This window comes from Paramisgurnus dabryanus, chromosome 9 (genome assembly GCF_030506205.2).
Source record: "Paramisgurnus dabryanus chromosome 9, PD_genome_1.1, whole genome shotgun sequence".
NCBI classification, from domain to species: Eukaryota; Metazoa; Chordata; class Actinopteri; order Cypriniformes; family Cobitidae; genus Paramisgurnus; species Paramisgurnus dabryanus.
This window is the reverse complement of record NC_133345.1, coordinates 29,505,286-29,526,735: the sequence shown is the minus strand read 5'-3', so window position 1 is coordinate 29,526,735 and position 21,450 is coordinate 29,505,286. Positions and strand designations below refer to the sequence as shown.

At 38.5% G+C, this 21,450-nt stretch overlaps 1 protein-coding gene across 1 annotated transcript in view; it reads left to right on the top strand.

Annotated features, from left to right (window-relative positions):
- The first annotated feature begins 1,004 nt into the window (after window positions 1-1,004).
- Window positions 1,005-21,450, top strand: part of tmtc2b (transmembrane O-mannosyltransferase targeting cadherins 2b) — a 122,988-nt gene continuing 102,542 nt past the window's right edge. Inside the window, exon 1 of the mRNA XM_065283508.2 lies at window positions 1,005-1,425. Coding sequence (XP_065139580.1) covers window positions 1,343-1,425 — 83 coding nt within the window. The 5' untranslated portion in view covers window positions 1,005-1,342. The remainder of the gene's footprint in view (window positions 1,426-21,450) is intronic.

Below are 21,450 nucleotides of genomic sequence, written 5' to 3'. Positions count from 1 at the left end.
AAGTAAACAGTATATTTAACATGTCATAAAGAATAAACAAGGCTATGCAGAAAAGCTCCTACAGTATATAAAAATATATATCATTTTAAAATTGTAACAAAAGCTTTATTTGTGCGATTGTGACGAGTTCCAGACTGCATATAGGAAATAATTGATTTCAATGATTGATTTCACACATTTTTCTTTAAGTTCTAATTTGCAATAATATGTCAAAATATATGATTAATTTTCTGCCTTAATGATCTGCTGATCATCAGCTATCACCAGATGTCTGGAATAATGAATTGCACGGTGAATTTCTCACTCACATGTCAACGATGCATTTTTAGCACGTTTTAAATTCACACTGCTGTCTCTAATGTGATTCATTAATTGCATCAACTGCAACACAACAGCACATCTGAGACACGGTTAGCTTACAGGACTTTTGCTATAAAATGCTATTGTGTTATTATGTTGCATGAGAGAGACAAAAATCTGTGTGAATGTCTTTTTTCTTTTAAAGTCTAAAAGACGATCAATGTTTTTCTTTATTTTTGAGATGGGAATACACGCAGACTCCCAGTTTTTTGCATTGTTGTTCTTATGCATTGTTGTACAACTATAACAACTGTACACTCAAATCACACTTGAAATGTTTGAATATCATTGCATTAGATAATAAAATATTAAGTGAAATCTGCATAAAAGTAATGCTGGACCACAAAAAGTTTCCAAAAAGAAATGTAATAAAAAAATTACGTCTAAAAGTCTTAATTTTAAACAGTAGCTATATTTTAAAGCAATCAAACAAACATAACACAAAATATAAATGTATTAAAATTGCAAACTGAATGTTTTTTCCTACTGCTGACATGACAATCATAAAAAACAAGTCGTAATCAACCAAATTACTTTTATTCTGATCACCAACATCACGTTTATTATGTTCCGTCTCTCTGTGTTTGTGTGCTTATGTGTGTGCGTGTACTCACAGGAGGAGGGGCTTTGCGCATGCGCACTCAATCCGTGAACCACACGCGGCTCAATCACGACGTTTATTCGGCGTTCACTATGCATCATGTCAACACTCTGTGTGTAGGGACGTCCAAACACAGTCGACCGTACTGTAAATACAGTATCTGCACCATCCACTCTGCCATACCGGATCGGTTCTGTTCTCCTCCCAAATAACATGGGTTAAGATGTCTGGATAATTTATCTCAACTCTTCGCAAGGATGGGGACTCGGACAATCCGTTTTGGCAGGCGCATTTTGACAAAGGCGAGAAGGGAAACCAGAAAACGGCATTAATTTCACTCTCATCCTTTCATTTCCTTTCTTTTTTCTTTTTTTTTGAGAGATGATCGCAGAGTTGGTGTGCAGCGTCGTAGCACTGGTCCTGTATGTCAACACACTGGACGCGGATTTCTGCTACGATGACAGGTAGATGAATGAATCGGATACATTTGCATGTTTTCATTATAACAATCGTAACAGTTGTTTCATAGCAACCAGCGAACGAATGTCGCCGCGACTGCTTTGTTCTCTTTGATTCTGATACATTGTTGCGATAGCGCGGGGAATGGCGGCGCGCGTGACATCTGTCAGCAGAGATTTCTGTACCACAACCAGTAGTTCAAGTTTGACGCGTTAGACATAAGATGATGATGTTTGTATTGTGTCGTTCTCGAGCAAATACGAGAATCACGTGTTGTCTATTTGTGCTTGCTTGGTTGAGCAAGTGATAACCAGGAATATATGACACTCAGGTTAAATTTCTACGAGTGGAGTTGTCACCCTGAGGGAATTTGTCTTAGTTTTACAACCTAGTTAGTTAAGATTGGAGTCATGTGGTGGTTTTAGATAAGCGTTGAGGTGTTCTTCCACTTTTTCATGATATTGGATGGCAAATGCTTTCATCAGCTCTCACACAGTGAGAACGGTAGCTTTTCATACTCTTTTACACTCCCACCCCACGTGGATGAAACATTTATTTTAAATGGAGTTTAGGGCAAGTATATTAACGTTAAAGACACACTTGGCACCGCGCAACGTTACGTGCAGTTGAGAAGCAATAATCCAGGGAGAGCTCTCGCGCGGCACTTTATGCCCATTGTGAAATGAATGCGTCTCTAGAGTCAGATTCTTACATTTCCACTGACTAATTTAATTAATTAAAATTGCTATAATAAACATTTATTTATAACATTTCATTAAACTCTAAATATATATTTTTTTAAATTACGCATTTTTCTCGGGTTAAAATGAACGCATCTTTGAACTTCCCAATAGCATAAATAATAGAGAAAGCATTTGAGATTTTTGGATATTATGCTGGCACTGGCCATGGAAAGCCTGGGAATATTGGGATATTTAAATTGTGATTTGATGAGCATCAGAAGTTGATGCCCTGCTGAAAAATCCACTGGTCTCCCTGCTAGGTTTTAGCTGGTTTTGCTGGAGAAGCAAGGTGGTCTAGCTGCCTTTTGGTCACTTTTTAAGCTGGTCCACCAGCTGGCTCACCAGCTTTGCCAGGCTGAGAGGACCAGCTTAAACCAACTACTGGCACCTTAAACCAGCTAAAACCAGCTACCAGCTTATGCTGGTCTTAGCTGGATTTTTCAGTAGGGTGGTCAATCAGTAAAATCAGTAAAAGTGATTGAAAAGTGCATCATAGGACTCTAGCTATGCATTGCTCTAAAACAATTCATTATATAGTTTAATTTATTTTTATCTATATTTTAATTATTAAATTTTTTATATATGTGTGCATTCACTATTACAAAATAGAGCATTTTCCAGTTTATTTCTGGAAAGGTCAGGAAAAGGCATGGGTCAATAAAAATGTGTGTGTGCCCCATGAATAAGGATAATTGAATGTGCTGGACCATAAATCCTGTCCTGCACATTGCTGCATTCGTGGAAGATCCAGCCTGCCATGATTTTCAAGCAGTGCCCGGTATTTATTTGCATCATGCCTGTAATTAGTAGCAGACAAGATTTATACCAGAATTTACATTTTATCTCTCAGTGTCTGCCTAGGTGGCACACAGAAACTGTTACAAGCGGAGAACAAGTGTCCTGAGCATGGTTACACACCCTGTGCTAGTTATCCTTTAATTTGTATTGAAAAAGAGCAGATGTGACATGGTGTGGGAAGAAAAAGCCTTTTTTTTAGATATTGCATGTGCAAACGAGAACTGTCTCTTAAATCACCACGCTGACCCCTATTATTGAACCACAGGCTTGCGAGGATCGAGGTTGGTAACGTTTAAGAAAGCACTATCAAATATCCATAGTCATATAACAGCTTTATTAAAAACGGGAGGTTGGCATTTGATTTTGGAGCGTTGAGGAATGGGGTTATGATTTTAATGCGGAGACAGGAAACCGAGCACTTAGCAAAGTAGTTCTGCACATATATATTGCAGAGTAATGCACAAAACATTCCCTTTAAAATGCTGGCTAAGAAGGTCCCCAAAAAATGAAGAATGTGAAATTTCGATGGCAAAGGCTGCATGAATTTATACATCTCCATTACATTATATGCAGGATCGCTTAGTTACTGTTCAAGCATGACATTTCGTTCTTTTTTTAAACAACTGTTTCATGTTGGGACTCTGGGAGATGTTTATAAGAAGAGTTATTGTTTTTAGAGTTTGCAAGAAGAAAAAGCTATTGATTTTAAATGGTGACTTACATTGCTTTATATAAATCGCTCTTTCTGAATATATGATGCATTGTTAAAACCATCTGTGAGAAACAAAGCAACTTCATATGTCTGAAGGGAGAGTCTTTGATATTCTTTGTATTTGTACATTTTTTTATTACAGTACTTTATATTTTAAATAAGTTTGCAGTCATTGCAACTTTGTTTCTTTTTGATGTGCATTAGACTTTTGGTGTTTATCTCCGTTACATTCATAGCTCATTCATAGTATATTTTTTGTTGAATAGAAATAGTGAGGGTGCTTTGAGTGCTGTATGGCGCTTAGTCATGATTTTCCCCAAAGGTATTCAATATGAATTATTAACCAGAGAAAACTATTTAGGATTGAGAGTTCAATTACCCTGCAATACCCCTTAAATTTCTGGACATTCTTTCTTCCTAAACTTCAGGAATATTTGTCTTTATTTACAGTTTACCATGTACAGCGTTTTGAAAAACCAAAACTCTATTATTTGGTAAACTAAACTTTAGTGCTGTTTTCCCAGACCTCCCTGGTAGGGATGTGCATTTATCTCATATTTTCGTTTTGATTAATCCATAGGTCTGAACACCTGTACACGCCATATGGTTATGGTTAAAATTAAAAATATTTTTATTAAAAACGCTTAAATAAAACATAATTTTGCAGAAACTATGACAGAACAATGAACACATGCTAGATTATTCATGAATTAAATGTTTTTAAAAGAAAACTCTAACAGGAAAAGCTGTGTGATGAAGTGAAACTAAAGGGTTAATAAACACAAACTGATGCGCTTTTTATATAATGCAGTCTAAATAAATTATAAACCTTATATACAACATAAATGTATTATACAACGTGCATCTATCTGCACAAAATGCAAGACTTCAACTAAGTTAGGTACTGAAAGTTTAACTCCCGTTGTGGATGTGCACCATAACAGCGTGCTTTTAAACATGTCAAGTCAAAGCACAAGCTTCATAACATTAAGCAGCTTTTGCTATAATTTTAGCGATTAGCTGTGTCGTGTCGTCCCCTTACCTGTTCTCAGTCAAGATGTTATGTTAATGAACGTATGGCTCTCTGGTATCTCTTGACATCTGATGTTTAAATATGAGATGATAACCCATTGAACTTGTGACTGCGCTGTACATTTTGCACCTGACTGACTGTATTTCCGAAAATCACGGCATCTTTTTAAACTTTTTAGTGCCTCAGTGGTGTGTGGTGTGTAGTCTTTACTACCTCAGGTGCTTGTAACGTTAACCAGACATCCGAATGCAGCCATAACCACAATAAATAAATAAATAAGTAAACCCACATGATCATCGTTTTCGTGATCGATCATCGATGCCACGTTCGAGTACTCGAGCAATCAAGTAGCCTACTCGTGCCCATCCCTACTCCCTGTGAAGCTTTCTGTATCAGTCCCGAGTCTCCATATCACACCTGCACCACAGGGCGGAAGCTATGACTTGTAAACCTCATATCTCTCATGCCATAATCCCTGCACCCCGAGATGGGAAAATCTGTGAATAGATGCCAGATGAGAGTTACGGCCTCATCTCCTTGGCCTGCTATGAACCTGTCCAGCTGTCTGATAAATGAGCTCGCATGAGGAATCGTCGTCATTCACCTGCAATTGAGGGCAAACCCATTGCCATTTTAAGTTCATGCAGTCTCTATTTTGAAGTGGAAGTGTATTTGAATCGGATGAATGACCTGTAAAAGGGCCATTTTTTGTTCCTCTTTCCAATGTCGAGTAGCACTTAGACGTATACTTGAAAAAAGTATGACACATCATTGGCAAGGTTCCTGTATAGCTCACTTCGTAGAACATTGCTTTAGCAGAGCAAATGTTGTGGGTTTGATTCCCAGGGAACAGACAGATTGATAAATCTACACCTTAAATCGCTTTGGGCAAAAGCATCTGCCAAATGCATAAATATAAATCTTAGATAATGTGCTGTATATTTACAGATGAAAAGAATCTTATGTGGGAAATAATGTTGTGTAGGATGTGAGTTTTTACTTTGGGATTTCAATTGGCCTGGATTAAAAAGTGCACTGTTGTACGCTATGATCATGTTTCTTATGCTTACAGTATTGATTAAATCAGCATAATTATTTTTGTTAAGACTACTGTTTGAAGAAAATGGTCAAATTATGTAAAACGATTCTAATATGCACCGTTATGTACATGTATATACGCTTTGTATCAATATGCTTCTTTGAGGTACCGATTTGTACATCTTGGGGTACTAATATGAAAGCTGTACTTTTTGAAGGGGTACCACTTCAGTGACAGCTAGGGACTATTTTTAACCATTTTTTTTTCTGATGTATATATGAATTCCTAAAATGCCATTTTATTTGACCTTATATCACGTATGATCAGAATATTGTGTATTTTATCTGAAAATAATCAATTTATAAAATATATTTTTTTTATATAGAAATTTTTCAGTGTAAACAGGATTTATAGTTTTATCCATAATTCATTAAAGAAAATGAAGATTTTTGTATTGGTTACTAATATCTTTATCCATCTGCACAGTCTTATCAAATTTTTGTATTAGAATAAAGTACATTTTTCATGCATGGTAAGAACAGACATCAGTAGACAACATAAACTCATTGACAACATTGGCCCTTTTTACATTTATTTAGATTCCTGGTCATATGTCATAAATGTTATTCCAAAAAATTTCTGTATAATCTTGTCCTAATCCAAAATAAAATAATAGATCCGCACACCCTATGTGTTAAATGTTGCTACACTTTAATTGTTAGGTGACAGATATAGAATTGCTTGCATACATTTATTATATTTTATATATGTATATTTATGCATTAGGCAGATGGTTTTATCCAAAGTGACTTACAGTGCATTATCAACTTGTGTGTTCCCTGGGTTCGAACTCATGACCTTTTGCACAGCAAACACAATGTTTTACCACTGCGCTATACAGGAACACATTTCTTATTGATTTCTTGTAAATTAAATAATTTTGATTTCATGTAAGTTTCAGAAGTCATTTTCTGTATCTCTTTGTCGTTTATGATCACCAGAACCTCTCCACCGACTTTTCTCCATTAGGCAGTTTTCCGAGCGGTTCTGCTGGCAGTTTAGTTTCCAAGTCAGTTTAGCTGAGGCTGCAGGGATGAGCTGCTGTGTGCTTTAAATAGCCTGCGCTGTTGGTTTGGGTTTTGTGGTGCTGTCTGGCTCTGTTCCCTTTAGGCGCTACTGGAGTGTCCACCCTGTGGAACCGACCACACACTTTGGATCAGCGGTGATGTCGAGAACCAAGGGCGGCAACCCGGGCTCGTAGCATCTTTCTCCGAAATCAGTCCATCCCAGCGGTAGCCTGTAATTATCCCAGAGAAAAAAATAAGAGCTAGAGACACACTATGTCTCGCAACCACCCCTCCACGGCCCCCTTGTAATCCTCCAAAAGCTCTGTCCAGATGGTCGCATTTGCAAAGCATTGTGGGTGTTTTATCTGTATGTTTGTTTGAGGAGGAATCATAGGGAGTTGTTTGCAGTACTGAGACATAGACGTCAGTATTCCAGATGACAATAGTTTTGACGTTGATTCGAAGAGTCCCTTGTGAGATCTTTGGCATATTGCGGCCTACCGTGCTATGTTTGTGCTTCATACAAATGCTTTAGAGAGCATTCATTCTGTTTTCTGCATCGTATTAATTGTTGCAATGTGTTTTCCTTTGAGTCTTGTAAATGATTTTGTACAACATGTGAGTCAGCCTTCTACACTTAGAGCTTTCATCAGGTTTTTGGGCTAAAACTAAAAATGAAGCTCATAAATTTTATATAGACAGTTCAGATCCACGCCGGGTGTGCGCCAGTGGCCTGCGAATGCAAGACATTTTAAGCCCTGGGTTAAGTCCTATAACTTCAGGGAGTCTTTTAGCGCATCTGAGATGAGGGAGATGTATTGCCTCATCTTTGGTTTGAGTAGAAATGCTATAAAATAAAACCTGTGCCATTTGGCCTTCAGTTAAAGCTGTCTGTAAAACAGCTGTTTTTTAGCACATTCACTTTCAGCGCATTACAATATTTTTGCTTGAAGTTCATTACGACATGGCTGTAGTTTGTCATTGCGGTGGCATTTAGATCAGCACCCAAAATGAGAATTGGCTTGGTGAGTCGCTCACCAGCCAACTGGTGTAACCGAAAAAATAAGTTGTGCATTGTGCAGAGAAAATACATTTTGGACGTTTTTCCATCCAGAGTTTTGTTAATTTGAACCCTGGATAAAAACCACCTGTAACCCTGCGGATGTGGAATAGGTTTTAGCTCCAAGACACGATTGCAATTCCTGCAAGACATCTTAATTTTTTGACATTTTTTCAAAATGTATATTTTCCGGACACGTAGCACGAAATTTTAGGGGACTGATTATTGAAATAGACAGTTGACAGCGTTTTTTGTTTAAGTGAGGAGTATATCGGCATGTAAGTATAGTATAGTAAGTATACGTGGCTTTGTCCTCAAAGAAGACTATAATTTCTTTGTGACGTGTTTTAACCTCTGCGTTCTGGGTCAGCGGCCGTCTGACAAACTGCAAACACTGTTAAACACAACCTGCTCTACTATAGTCAGCGGTTGTGTGTTTTTTAGTGTCTCCTGTCTTACTAACAGTTACTGTGACCTCGTAGGGTGAACTTTCCCAAGGCTGTAACCTCAAAGCAAACATTTCACCAATTTACAGCAGTCCTGCTGTGACACATCTTTTAAAGACCGATAAAAGCATTCTGGTGTCATAGCAATGCCTGTGCAGATAATAATTAGTTTTCTGATCATTAGTGATGGGTATTGGCAATGCAACAGCCCTGTGATCCAAACTTGAGTGGGAGGGGCAGTCATGTCCTTGTGGTTAGAATCTGACTTGTATCTCCAAAGTCGCTGGTTCGATTCCCAAGCCCACAAGTAAGATGTAGACTGATTTACATAATAGCCCTATAAGTAGGTTTATTGTTTTTTAATCACGTCTGAAAATGCTTTATTGAAAATAATGCAGATGCCTCTTGATAGCCATGTCCGTTGTCCAGATGGCGTCTAGACCAAAATCTCAGGATTGGGACCAAGCGGACCTTCGCTCAATCTTCTTGTTAAGCAGAGGGGGTCTTTCCAACCGGACCGCCTGTGGTTTGATTACTAGAGCGCGGCGCTGTCAGGGCAGGCAGAGATCGGATGGCCTTCGTCCCATCCTATTGGCTCTCAGAGAGAGTACTTTTCCCCCTGCTATTGCCAGGGCAGATGACTGTCATTTGTGATGCGTGGGGCGAAATGAACTCCAGGCCTGTGTGGCCTGACCCATCGCTGAACGTGGGGCTGGAAAATGGTCTGCTGCTCACAGCTGATGGCCTTCCTGGACCTGTAAATCATCTGGGCTTGGACAGGCTATAATCAGGGCTGAAAGAAGAAGGCCATATGTACAGCAGGTTTACTGCACAGTAGCGGACAGCAGCGGAGATTAACTTTAGCGGGCACGCAGTTGGAATGCATGGCTGCATCTACGAGCTCACTGCGTGCGTACTCATGACTGTCGTTTAATTAAAACTAACAGATTATCTGTCCGGATTTGTTCCTGTAGCTTGTTTGGTAAAGCATGGTGTTGAGGTCAGGGGGTTTAAATCTTAGGGAGCACACAGGTGGTGATGAAATGTATCTTAAACATTTAAGACCTCAAACAATTGACATCTTCACCCTTTATTGAAATATTTTATTAAAGATGCATAAAAAAATAAAAGTGGTGTATGACCTGAAGCTCAGTTTTGAGAAGAATTTAGGAAAACTTGGCACAACAAATTACACAAATGTGCAAAGTTTACAAAGACATAGCCCGGGACAGTCAGTGACTACAAAATATTGCAGTATCACTGATGTAAGTTAAGATATGTCCGTGCAAGATGTTTTTAAATTAAGCTCAAATATTAGAGATGCACCGATACCAATACTGGTATCCGGTATCGGCCTCGATACCACATTTTCTAAAATACTCGTTAAAAGTCCCCCGATACCAGGGATCAATACCACGGTCTGAGAAATGTCTATGTTTGAGCGGCGTGTAAGGGGTTAATGCCTCTTTTGTTGTCCAAAGAGGCAGAGTTTTCAACAAACTGGAAAACTAGTCCCTTGTTTTTTTGTTAAATTATATGACTAAAGCTGTTACCTGTAAATTTAAATCATGTTTTTTATTAAGTACTCGGTATTTGTTTCGGCAAGTACTGAAATGCAAGTACTCGTATTCCAAAATAGTGGTATCGGTGCATCCCTATCAAATATGTCATTTTAGTCTTGTACTAGGATAAGCCCTGTCTTGGAAACCACCCCATAGTGTTTTAGCATACTGATTTTTTGTAATAAAAGATTAAAGCTTGCCTAATAATATGCCAAATGACAACAGTTGTGGGATTGGTCTGTAACCTTTTTAAAGAGGCTTAGGTAGGAGGAGGAGTCAATTATTGAGTTAATCACATTAGTAATTACGAAAGAATTAGTTCACTTCACGACCCTGCAGACCTTACTGTATCGCTGTTCACACTTTGGTCCTACAAACACTCTTGGGTTTGATATTAGAGCATATGAGAAGCTCATAGCAGAAAAAACTTGGGTGCACCGACAGATGGATGAATTTCAGTAGTGTGTGCGCTCATGCTTAAGGGGATATTTGGAAGGAAGCCACTGAACAAAAATTTGGTGTAACATTACGGCTTGATGATTACACACAGGGCTCACATCGTTCTCTTCCATTTCACTACAGACAGGAACTTTGATTTAGGACTAATGTTCCTTCACGGATCTAATACCATATTCCCGTCCTGTGCCGGCTGGCCTTCCTTCATTGTAATGGGATTAACGGTGCCCTGTGGATCGTGTCAGTAAAGAGCTTGATCCATTTGAAGCACAAAACCCCCCTGGTGCTTGCATTTAAAGGGGATGCTATAGTGCACTTAAAAAATAAAGCAAGTCTCTTTTTCAAGGCTGTCTTCTAGGGTGTTCTGGGCAGCCCCTATTTTTGCAGAGGATGATGGGATATGATCTGGCCAGGGAGCTTTTGTGCCTTGTGGAGAGCTGTGTGATCTCTCTATTTTGTGCACTCGCTGATGAAGAAAAAGCCTCTGTTGTGTTTGCTAAGATAAACAAAAGAAACTTTTTCATTTAGAGCATGGGACACGTCCTGTGCCATTTGTGTACCAACCTGTCAGAAACAATCTTGTCAGTGGTATGAGAGGGTATGTGCTGGAACAGACAAGATGTACTAAACACTAATGGTTGCTTGCTTCATCTGCTGTTGCTGTTTAGGAGACAGATTTATGTTTAAGGCTTATTTTGTCATTAGCCAGGCTGTTAGTGTGGATACATTTATTAATATTGGTGATAGATGAATAGATTGATGGATAGATAGATGGATGGATGGTGGATGAATGGATGGATGGATGGATGGCTAGACAGATTGGATGGGTGTGTAGATGGATGAATGGATGGATGGGTAGATGGATAGATAGGTTGATGGATGGATGGGTAAATGGATAGATGAATGGGTAGATAGATAGATAGGTGGATAGATGGATGGATGGGTAGATGGATGGATGGATGGATTGATAGGTAGATGGATGGGTGGATAGGTACGTAGATGGATAGGTGGATGGATAAAAGGATGGATGGATAGATGGGTATATGGATAAGAGGATGGATGGATGGATGGATGGATGGATGGATGCATGGATAGATGGGTAGATGGATGTATAGATGGGTAGATGTATAGATGGGTAGATGTATAGATGGGTAGATGTATGGATGGGTAGATGGATGGATGGGTAGATGGATGGATGGGTAGATGGATGGATGGATGGATGGATAGGTAGATGGATGGATAGGTGGATGGATAAAAGGATGGATGGATAGATAGGTATATGAATAAGAGGATGGATGGATGGATGGATGGATAGGTGGATGAATGGATGGATGGATAGGTAGATGGATTGATAGGTAAATGGATAGATGGATTGATTGATTAATAGATGGATGGATGGATAGGTACATGGATGAATGAATTGATGGATAGGTAGATGGGTGGGTGGATGGATGGATGGATGGATAGGTAGATGGATGGATGGATAGATAGATAGATGGATGGATGGATAGATGGGTAGATGTATGGATAGGTGGATGGATGGATAGGTGGATAGATGGGTAGATGTATGGATAGGTGGATGGATAGGTAGATGGATGGATAGGTGGATGGATAGAAGGATGGGTGGACGGATGGATAGGTAAATGGATGGATGGATAGATTAATAGATGGATGGATGGGTAGGTACATGGATGAATGAATATATGGATAGGTAAATGGATGGATGGATGGATGGATAGGTAGATGTATTGATAGGTAGATGGATGGATAGGTAAATGGATGGATGGATAGATAGATAGATTAATAGATGGATGGATGGATAGGTCCATGGATGGATAGATAGATAGATAGATACAGGGTGCGATTTGCTGGGGGGGATGCGTGGGATTTCCCCCTTTCTGGTCAATGTATCCCTGCCTCTGCTTAATAATTTTTATCCCCGGTGGGGATAAATTTATCCCCCCCTCAAAGTGATCAGTGCTACTACACTAGTGGCGAGACGGATCAAAAAACTCATCACGGATCCGTGGTTTGAATAAAGTCAATTTTGTTTTAAAATGCGCTGCTTTGGCTGGCTCTGATACAGCTGCCGCGCAGCCTCTCTGTATTCACCACTCTGCAGACTTGCTCAATGTCCCGCCCACGGCGCTACCTGATTGGTTACAGACCCGGTTACACCTCACGAGTAAAAGCCTATCAACACATGCGAGATGGTTATGGAGCTGTGTGTCGAAACGATGGAAGGCAGCATATTCATCCGCATATTAATAAAGCGAGAATAAACATCACAATCTGATAATCTGTTTATGATGACAAGCAGAGTAAGTGTCCCAGTCACACCACTGAGAATGGCAGAAGTGACACATGATAAATGCAGATGAGGCGTTTAGCGAGGCGCGGGCGCGTCCAGTTTGCGCAAATGAGGCTAATTGACATAATGCATCTGTCTTTTCTATCATTTCACTGTAGCTCAGCATTGCGGTGTAAAGTTAATGTTATTACTTTAAAAGCAGCAGTAAAGGTGTTTCTACTGTTATGGTTTAACTTTGCAATCAATACATTGTTCATATATGTTTAAGTTGACACTACGTTGTGCCATACAGTTTTGCCATTCAAGATTTAATTCTTGCGTGTTTTTTCGTTGTGCATGATCACAGTTCATATGTGTGGGGAAAGATAAACTATTAGTGTAAAAATATTGCGTTAGGCTGCTTCATGAGTTAAGAATTTTTTTACAATTCCTGCAAATGCAGTGATGAAGTTAATGTTCTCATGATTTATTTTTATGAATTAAAATGTTTTGAAATGTGCTGTGAACAGACGCATTATGTCAAGAATGATAAAAAATCGTCAATAAGCTCATAATTTGCGCTAAAATAGTCTAAATGTTTAGTTTAAAACCATTTTAAAAAGCTGGTTATTTTGATGTTTCTGCGCAAGTTCAGCAGACAGTGAGGTTCGGATTTGTTCCGATCAGAGCTCGTGAGCGGAGAGCGCATTTCTGAATATTAGAAATATTTTAATTAGAAATATATATAAAAAAAATATATTATAATGGATTTTTGTTAGGTCGGACAATGATTACCAAATTTCTCTCTCATATTGCTCTTCATAACCACTGAAAACAGTCAAAAAAGTAAAAACTAGTGGTGGGTTCAAAATAACTCATGACGAAATATGGTGAGTACCCACCGTCGCCGAAATCGACGCCTCTGAAAACATCCCCCCCTCTGTTTTTTTCACAAATCGCACCCTGGATAGATAGATAGATAGATAGATAGATAGATAGATAGATAGATAGATAGATAGATAGATAGATAGATAGCATTCCCTCTCTTTCTCACCAGTGTAACTGTTATGTGCATTGACCTAAAACCTTGACTACATGTAAGTTCTTGCAAACCACTGCGATATGCATTTTACAATATGCATATTTGCAAAATTTCACACATTTTAGTATATCTTGCTGCCCTTATTTCTACATTTCAACTGGTACGGCATTGTGTTTGCAACTGCAAGGTCATGGGTTCATTGTGACAAACCATGAACCATATACATTTTCAACACATAAAGTGGGCACAGCAAGTGTGCATGCTACCGTAAAATGGAAACCAAAACTTGAATTCATGCTACAAATATTTTTTTCTTTCCTTTTACAGATCTTTAAACATTTGCATAAATCTTGTAATGTATTTATGCTAAGTCAACAAATGCAGTTGTGTTTGGCTTGAACTCAGTCAAGCCTGTATTTCTTGAAGGGGTTCATTCCACAACACTTTCTCCACACTGATCGTATCAGCAGGTTTACTTTCGCTTCTGGAATCCTGCGGCAGAATTCGCTGCCCAATGATGACTTTGCCAGCCTTGTGTAAGCAAACTGGGGCATATGAGCTGTCGGCTTTCCAGATCTGAGTTCACACCAGATGTGCCCAATGGGTTAGTTACGAAGATCAGGCCTGTAGGAGGATTAGATTCTGGTGTGAAGAAATAAAGGCTTTAGAAGATGATCTGTATGGTTTGATTAGCACAGACTTATACAGCTAAACTAGTTTTTTAATAGATGATTGCTTATTTATTTATTTTACTGACAGTGTAATTACTTTTGAGATATTAATAGATTTGCTTAAAATAATAGTTTACCCAAAATGACGTTTATGGGATGTTTTCCCAAATTCATATGATTTTTCTTCGATTCGATTTTTGTATTTAAAACACGAAGGACGTTTGGCTGCTCTTTTGAAAATGAGTGCAAACTCCAGATGTCAGATTTCAAAAGGATGAAAGTGCAGCATGAATGCTGAGGAAAAATTTACAGGGATGGATTGCTTTAAAAAGTATAATCTGTCATTTACACTGCATGAAAATTATACGCTGAATGTTGTGAACTAACAGGTGCAGTTATGTAGTTTAACAAGTGCAGTTTTAGTCCTGAGAACTAGCAGAAAGCAGCAGAAATGAAAGGTAAAATATAAAGATGTGTTCATCCCTTGCCCTTACATGACATGTCTGCAGGTGGTGTCTATCACTATGACACTGAAAGCTGTTAATTGGCCCCGTGGTGGAAACCTCAAAGCCTATAAAGAAGTTCTCACTGTTTGGCATTAGCTTCCTGTCTCTAACTTTAGATATCACACTTTTTCAACCCAGAACCGTCACAGATCTGTGATATGTCTCTCTGAGGAGAATAAGGCTGCCTGTTCTTAGATGCCTATGCATATTTTTTGCCATTTCAGCAGAAAATTGAGACCAGACAGAAATTAAAGCCAGCAGCATTTGTTGTGTCTTCTCTCAGCTTCTGCTTTGAGTGATTGTGAAGAACATCAAGAACTCGCGCTAGAGACATTTGGAGGTTGAGTCATCGCTTTTGGAGCAACCTTCAAGCTATCCTACATCCAAGTCATCCCTTCTGTCATCACCATAGTGCAAACGTTTAAAAACATCTGTAGATCTTACATCAGCATCGGAGTGGATGGAAAATGCAGTTTTGTTGTTTACGTCAGTGTTTCGACTGGTTTTTGCTTTAAGATACTTTTTTAATTGGGCGTCTATCCAACAGACTGGGTTGTAGGGTTTTCTAAGATAAGGGGTTTAGAATGTTATACTACTTGCTCTAGTTGACTTCATACCAATTTTGGCTTTTACAAAGTGTCCAAGAATAAATAAGCGCTAAAATAGTACAACGTCAACACAAACAAAGACATGGGAAGCATTTCCAATTCCATGTTTAGAAGTTGCATTTATTTATTTTACTGAAATCCTAAATGCACTATAATCTTAATATGGTTAGGTGCTTTTTATTGTTTATCTTTTTCCTGCTTGTTGAAGTAATGCTATTTCAGACTCTGAGCTGTTTTACGTTAAACAATAAACTTGTGTCAGTTTTGCCTGCCAACAGTCACACACAAATAATAGTAAAAATGGAAAGTTGTTGTGTTCATAATGGCCTATTGGGAAGAAATAAATCCAGTCAGACGTTTGCCAGATAAATAAATGCTTTTGTGTGTTGTGTTTATGACAAAGCATCGATCTTGAGTACACTGACTGAACTATGGGAAGTTGTCCTTCACTTATGCCGAGTTTAGTATGTCCATTAGGACGTCAGACAGAGTAGCCACTTCCTTTTCTGGGTAGGGGAGTTAATCAAGGTTTATTTTTGGGTCTCAAAGGATATTAGGGTTATGAGACAGAATGCACATCTTCTGACAGGCTGGCTACAGTTCCTGCCGTACTTTAAGGCATCTAATAATGTCTACCACTGAACATGAGTAGTTACACGAGTAATTATGGTGGCACAAAATAATACAGGGCGATTTAAGAGGATAAAATATGAGAACTATATTGCATGGCGGAAGATCACGTAGGGCCATATTTTAACGATTTAAGCGCATTGTCTACAGCGCACAGCGCAATGTCTAAATGGGCGTGTCCGAATCCACTGTTGCTAATTTAACGACGGGAAAAATGGTTTGTGCGCCTAGCGCATGGTCGAAAAGGGTTGGTCCTATTTTTTTAATGAGTAATGGGAGTATTTTGGGCGTAACGTGCCATATACCAATGAGAGTCTTATCTCTCATCCCCTTTAAAAGTTTGTTGCGCCGGCGCTATGTCTAATCCCTATTTAAATGACGGAATTTGTAAACTGAAAAACTAAGCGGAGGAAGAAGATCCCCAGTTTAAGAATAATGTTTAATAATTGTGTTGTTTTTTACTTGTATTGATTTTATTAAAACCTTTAAAACTCGTTTTCTTTTAGTCATGGACGTAAAAAATCAGGCTTTTAATTGCTTTAAATGTATGGCTATCCTATATCATCAAAAATTTTTTTACAAGTATTTAAGAAAAGGTTTGTACTCTAAAAATACTTTATTTGTAACAAACAGGAAATAAAGAATTTACAAACGGCTCTCTGCACGTTTCAGCACTTGGACAGCGTCAGTTTTTTTTTAAGCATTACTTAAAAATATTTCTCATCTCATCATATCCACAGGTACAGAGTCATCATATACAAAAAATCCGTGAGATAGCATTTAAAAACATTAAAAAATAGATGCATTTGTTTAAAGCAAACATTTATTTACTTACCAGGCTGCAGGTGAAGCAGCTCTTTGTGCCTTCTAACGTCTCATAATCGCTCCTCATTTATGTCCAAGAGACTCAATAATAATCCTTTTCATTCAATCCTTTAATCTTTCATATTTAAAAGCGTTTTTGTGCTGCTGCCCATTCATGTATGTGCCGTGTTGTCGTCCCATTTATAGGCGCATATTACTAATGCTCTCTTTAAATAACAAAAACATATTGCGCCATTGACTTTAGAGGTTTTGTTGGTCAATGGCAAAGTCTATTTTAGTTGCCTCAAAATAGCAACGCGCCAACAATGCGCCTGAACACACCTCGTTTTCAGACCAGAATGCCCATGGGCGCAAATGCATTTGCTATTTAAACAACGTGGCGCTAAATGTGAAAATGATAATTGCGCAGGGTAGAAACTAGCAAAAGACACTTGCGTCGCACTTTGCGCTGCATTGCGCATAGAGCCCTTAGTTTGCAGCACTTCGACTGTAATATTTACGGAAGATTGAACGAGAGGGGGAGTAGTCTGGAGTGATGATGTTATTGCGCGCCAAGGTCGAAGTGCTACAAACTAAGTGTTCTTCCACCATAAATTATAGTTCTCATTTTTTATCCGCTTAAATTGCCACGTTTTAGTTTGTGCCACCATACTTACTCGTGTAACTACTTTTGTAACGGTCTTTAAATAGGGAAAACATGGAAGTGTTAAATTCATCCCTGTTTGGATCCTAAGGAATGATTGGGGCTAGGCTAAATGCGAACACATTCGCAACACGCTGTACAAAGATTAAGTGCACGCACTGAAAAAAAAATAGGTATGTATTAATTTGTCTAAGTTGAGGTAAAATATTGAAAATGGTGGTGTTTCCCGCTAAACAGTCTATAGGCATTTCCTGGAGCTGCATGTGTGAATGATACCACTTCTGCAGCGCTTATTGAGTTTCTGCACAAGAGCGCCCTCTGGCTTTTGGATGTAGCTTCATTTCAGAATAATTCATTGAGAAGCTTAGCAAGCAAATCCCACAAATGTTTGTTACACCCCTAGTAAACGAACAGCCAAACTACATCAAAACTTTCTCATATATGGTTGAAGTCATTGTTGTTTAAATAACTACTTAAAGGAAAACACCACCGTTTTTCAAAACTTTACTATGTTCTTAACTCAACTTAGATTAATTAATACATACCTATCTTTTTCCAATGCGTGCACTTTTAATCTTTGTACAACATTTCGTGAATGTATTAGCATTTATCCTCATTCATTCCTATGGCTCCATACAGGGATGAATTTCCCTGAATTTCCTCCAAACACTTCCATGTTTTCCTTATTTAAAGACTGTTTCATGAGTAGTTACACCAGTATGTTGGCACTTTATAAATACTTTTGTTTGGAGCCATAGGAATGAATTGGGCCAAATGCTAACACATTCAAGAAGCGCTGCACAAAGATTAAAAGTGCACACATTGAAAAAGTTAGGTATGTATTAATTCATCTAAGTTGAGGTAAGATCATAGTAAAATATTGAAATAATAATATTAAATTGAGTATCTTAAAAAATAGAGAACTAAAGAAATAAGGTCTTGAATTGGCGGGGAACAAATGCATGCTCATGAGGAAGTTGTAAATCAAAGAGGGGTCATCTTCAAAGCAAAATGTCGCTAAAGACCTTGAGGCGTCTTAACTTTCTGTCAGCTCCTTTGTGTTGGCCTGTCATGTGTAATATTTGTTTACCACTAGACACGCTCATGTTCCTGAACCTCAGGAAGCACATTTTACAAACATCTAATACAGAAACAGTCAAATTATTAGATATTGACAGGGTGTCTTCTTTAATTTATTCAAATTACAACCCAAAGCATTTCATGTTGTCATATTACATCTTTAAAGTAGCAACCCAAAGCATAGACTGCAGTTCTTGGGTATTAATGAAAATCTGCAGTAGTAGAAGATTTAGATTCATGCATCCTGCAAAGTGCCATCAAATGACATTGTCTGTTGCCCCTAGCATCTCATTTCAGACCCTGAATGACACACAAACGTAATGCGTCTGGGAAAGACATCTTTCCTGCAGGCTGCGTCTGAGGAACGGTTTGTGTATGCGTGTGAGTGTGTTAATTGTCTCTGTGATGAATACTGGATGTCTGTAGTAAGATGAATTGGCAGGCTCCTGCCCCCAAATGTTTGCCGGTAAAATTTGTCTTTAATTGCACACTAATGGCTTGACATGAGAAAAGGCAGAGATGGCCGGTAATCACAAGCTTAGAAAGAAATGCAATCACATCTTGCCTCCAGTTTCAAAGGACAATTAGCCAAAAAACAGGTTTTGTCATGCAATGAAAGACCACTTTGCGATCAAAAGAGCGAGAGGAGATTTTCCATCGGCGGTTGCTTAGCGATGCTCGTACTTATAAGCGGTGCTTGAGAACCAAGAGGCTTCTGTCCTACCACATCATGGCGACCCCGAATTCTTCAGCTTCTCTCAGTTGCATCCGCGGCATCTTCTGTTGATGTCATCAAGTGTTTTTTTAAGCACTTGCTGGGACTGCAGGCAGTGAATTGAGTTTATAAAGGAAATTAGGATGTCTTAAAGGTTGCCTTGAATTACATTGCCTCACACAGGCCCGGACATTACACAGACTTGTTACTTTTGTCAGAGATGTTATTTTAAGCCACCTCATTCCAAGTCTTGTCATTCAGTGCATTCAATTGGAATTAGTAGTGCTTGCTAAGGGAGGCACTAACGTTACTATCGCTTGTACTTAAGGTATTAGGAATTTAAAATAACCTGACTCAAGAATTGGACCACACAGCTTGTGCTTCAGACAAAAAAAAACAAACGAGAGTCCGGGGTTATATCAAGGGGTGGGAATATTACAGAGGTTTGGGGATGGAACCAACTAGCGATTGTATAATTTTGTTACATATTCATGCGTTTAATGCTCGGTTCACAGCTAGGTTTTTAATTGTATTGTTGGTCAATTAAAATTAAGCCTTTTTTATTGTGACATCGTTTCCAAACAGGATTATTTTAGCAACAAGAATTTAGGAGATAATGCAGTTAAACGTAAAAATGCGAAATTTTAATGATTTTTAAAGAGAACCCATTGTCTGATTCACGTTTAAAAATTTTCTTTGGTGTGTAAGTGTGTATAAGTACATGTTAACGATATGCAAAAGGTACAAACCCCAAAGTAAACGATGACTCGAGTTATCGTCTCCAACGTAAATCTCTTTTCTTAGACTACAACAAACACACAAATTGTAGGCAACAGTTTACTTCCTGGGATTGGTGATGTAGACAAGATCGACATTATCATAATTCCTCCCACTTCGGACTCACAGCCTGGAAGTTAACTCCTGTTAGCAACCGAATCTTTCAAACATGGTAAGGAGCATCACGTTTCCTGCTGATGTCAGAGGTATTCAAGCCAATCACAATGTACAGATTAGCTGGCCAATCAGGGACACAGAGCTTTTAAAATCTGTGCATTTCAGGAAGAGTCAAATCTGGAGCTACAAAAATGTATGATGTGTGAGAATAATGTGTTTTTTAACCATAAACCACGCAAACACATTGTATTATACCAAATACACAAAATAGTTTTTTGCAATAAAAAAGGTGCTCTTTAAAAACACTTTATATTCTCTTTACGCGTACTGTCTGTTTTTGTCTAGTTCATCTGGAAAGTCAGTGAGCAATGTTTTTGCTTTGTATGAAAACAATACATTTTCAAAAAATATAAACTTTTTGTTATGAAAATGATATTAACATTTATAAAGAATACAAACGTGTAACATCTAAATGCTGGTCGTTTGCAGGTTTTTCCAGTTGTTAGCACGTTTTTTTTTCGCCCAAGCTTGGTCGCTCGTCGCCATTCCAGTCAATTTGAAGTATGTTGTGTTAAATTGGAGTGTTTCTGTGTAGCATCAAGAGCACTTAGAGTTATTTGTCTTACTTAAACCGTATCTGATTTATAGAGGAAGGATCCCAGCTCCCAGTGAAATCTATAACCTCAGAACCCACTGAGGCTCACAGTTTCATTTTCAGTTCCTGCGGTGGTTGTCGTTGGTTAACATCACAAATTCAGCTCTATTTAAATGGCTTTAATCATCCGCTGGCCGGGATGCGTTTCTCCTGGGAACGGTCCTGAATGAGCTACTTGCCTTCTGCTCCAGGAAGCCTGATTTGCCATGAGGTAATAGGCCATGTAGCCTAAAAGATTCACCGGTTTTATAATGAAAACCATGATTATACCTGCATGACAATAAATGTTGGCTTTATACTTGATACTCAACATAAAGTAGTTATTAGTATTTATTAGTTCCAGTAGTGTGATGACAACAGCGTCTATTTGAACCTATTTTGGAGGTATTGTTTTCAAGCGGTAGCCGCTGAAGTACTTGAATGAGCGTGGTCCGGATCGACAGCTGTTACTGGATCAGTTTCTCGCAATAAACCCGATTAAGAGTTAAATCCCCATTGAGGCACCGTGCCCGGAATCGAGAAAACTCTAAACCTCTCAAGTGATTCTTACACTCG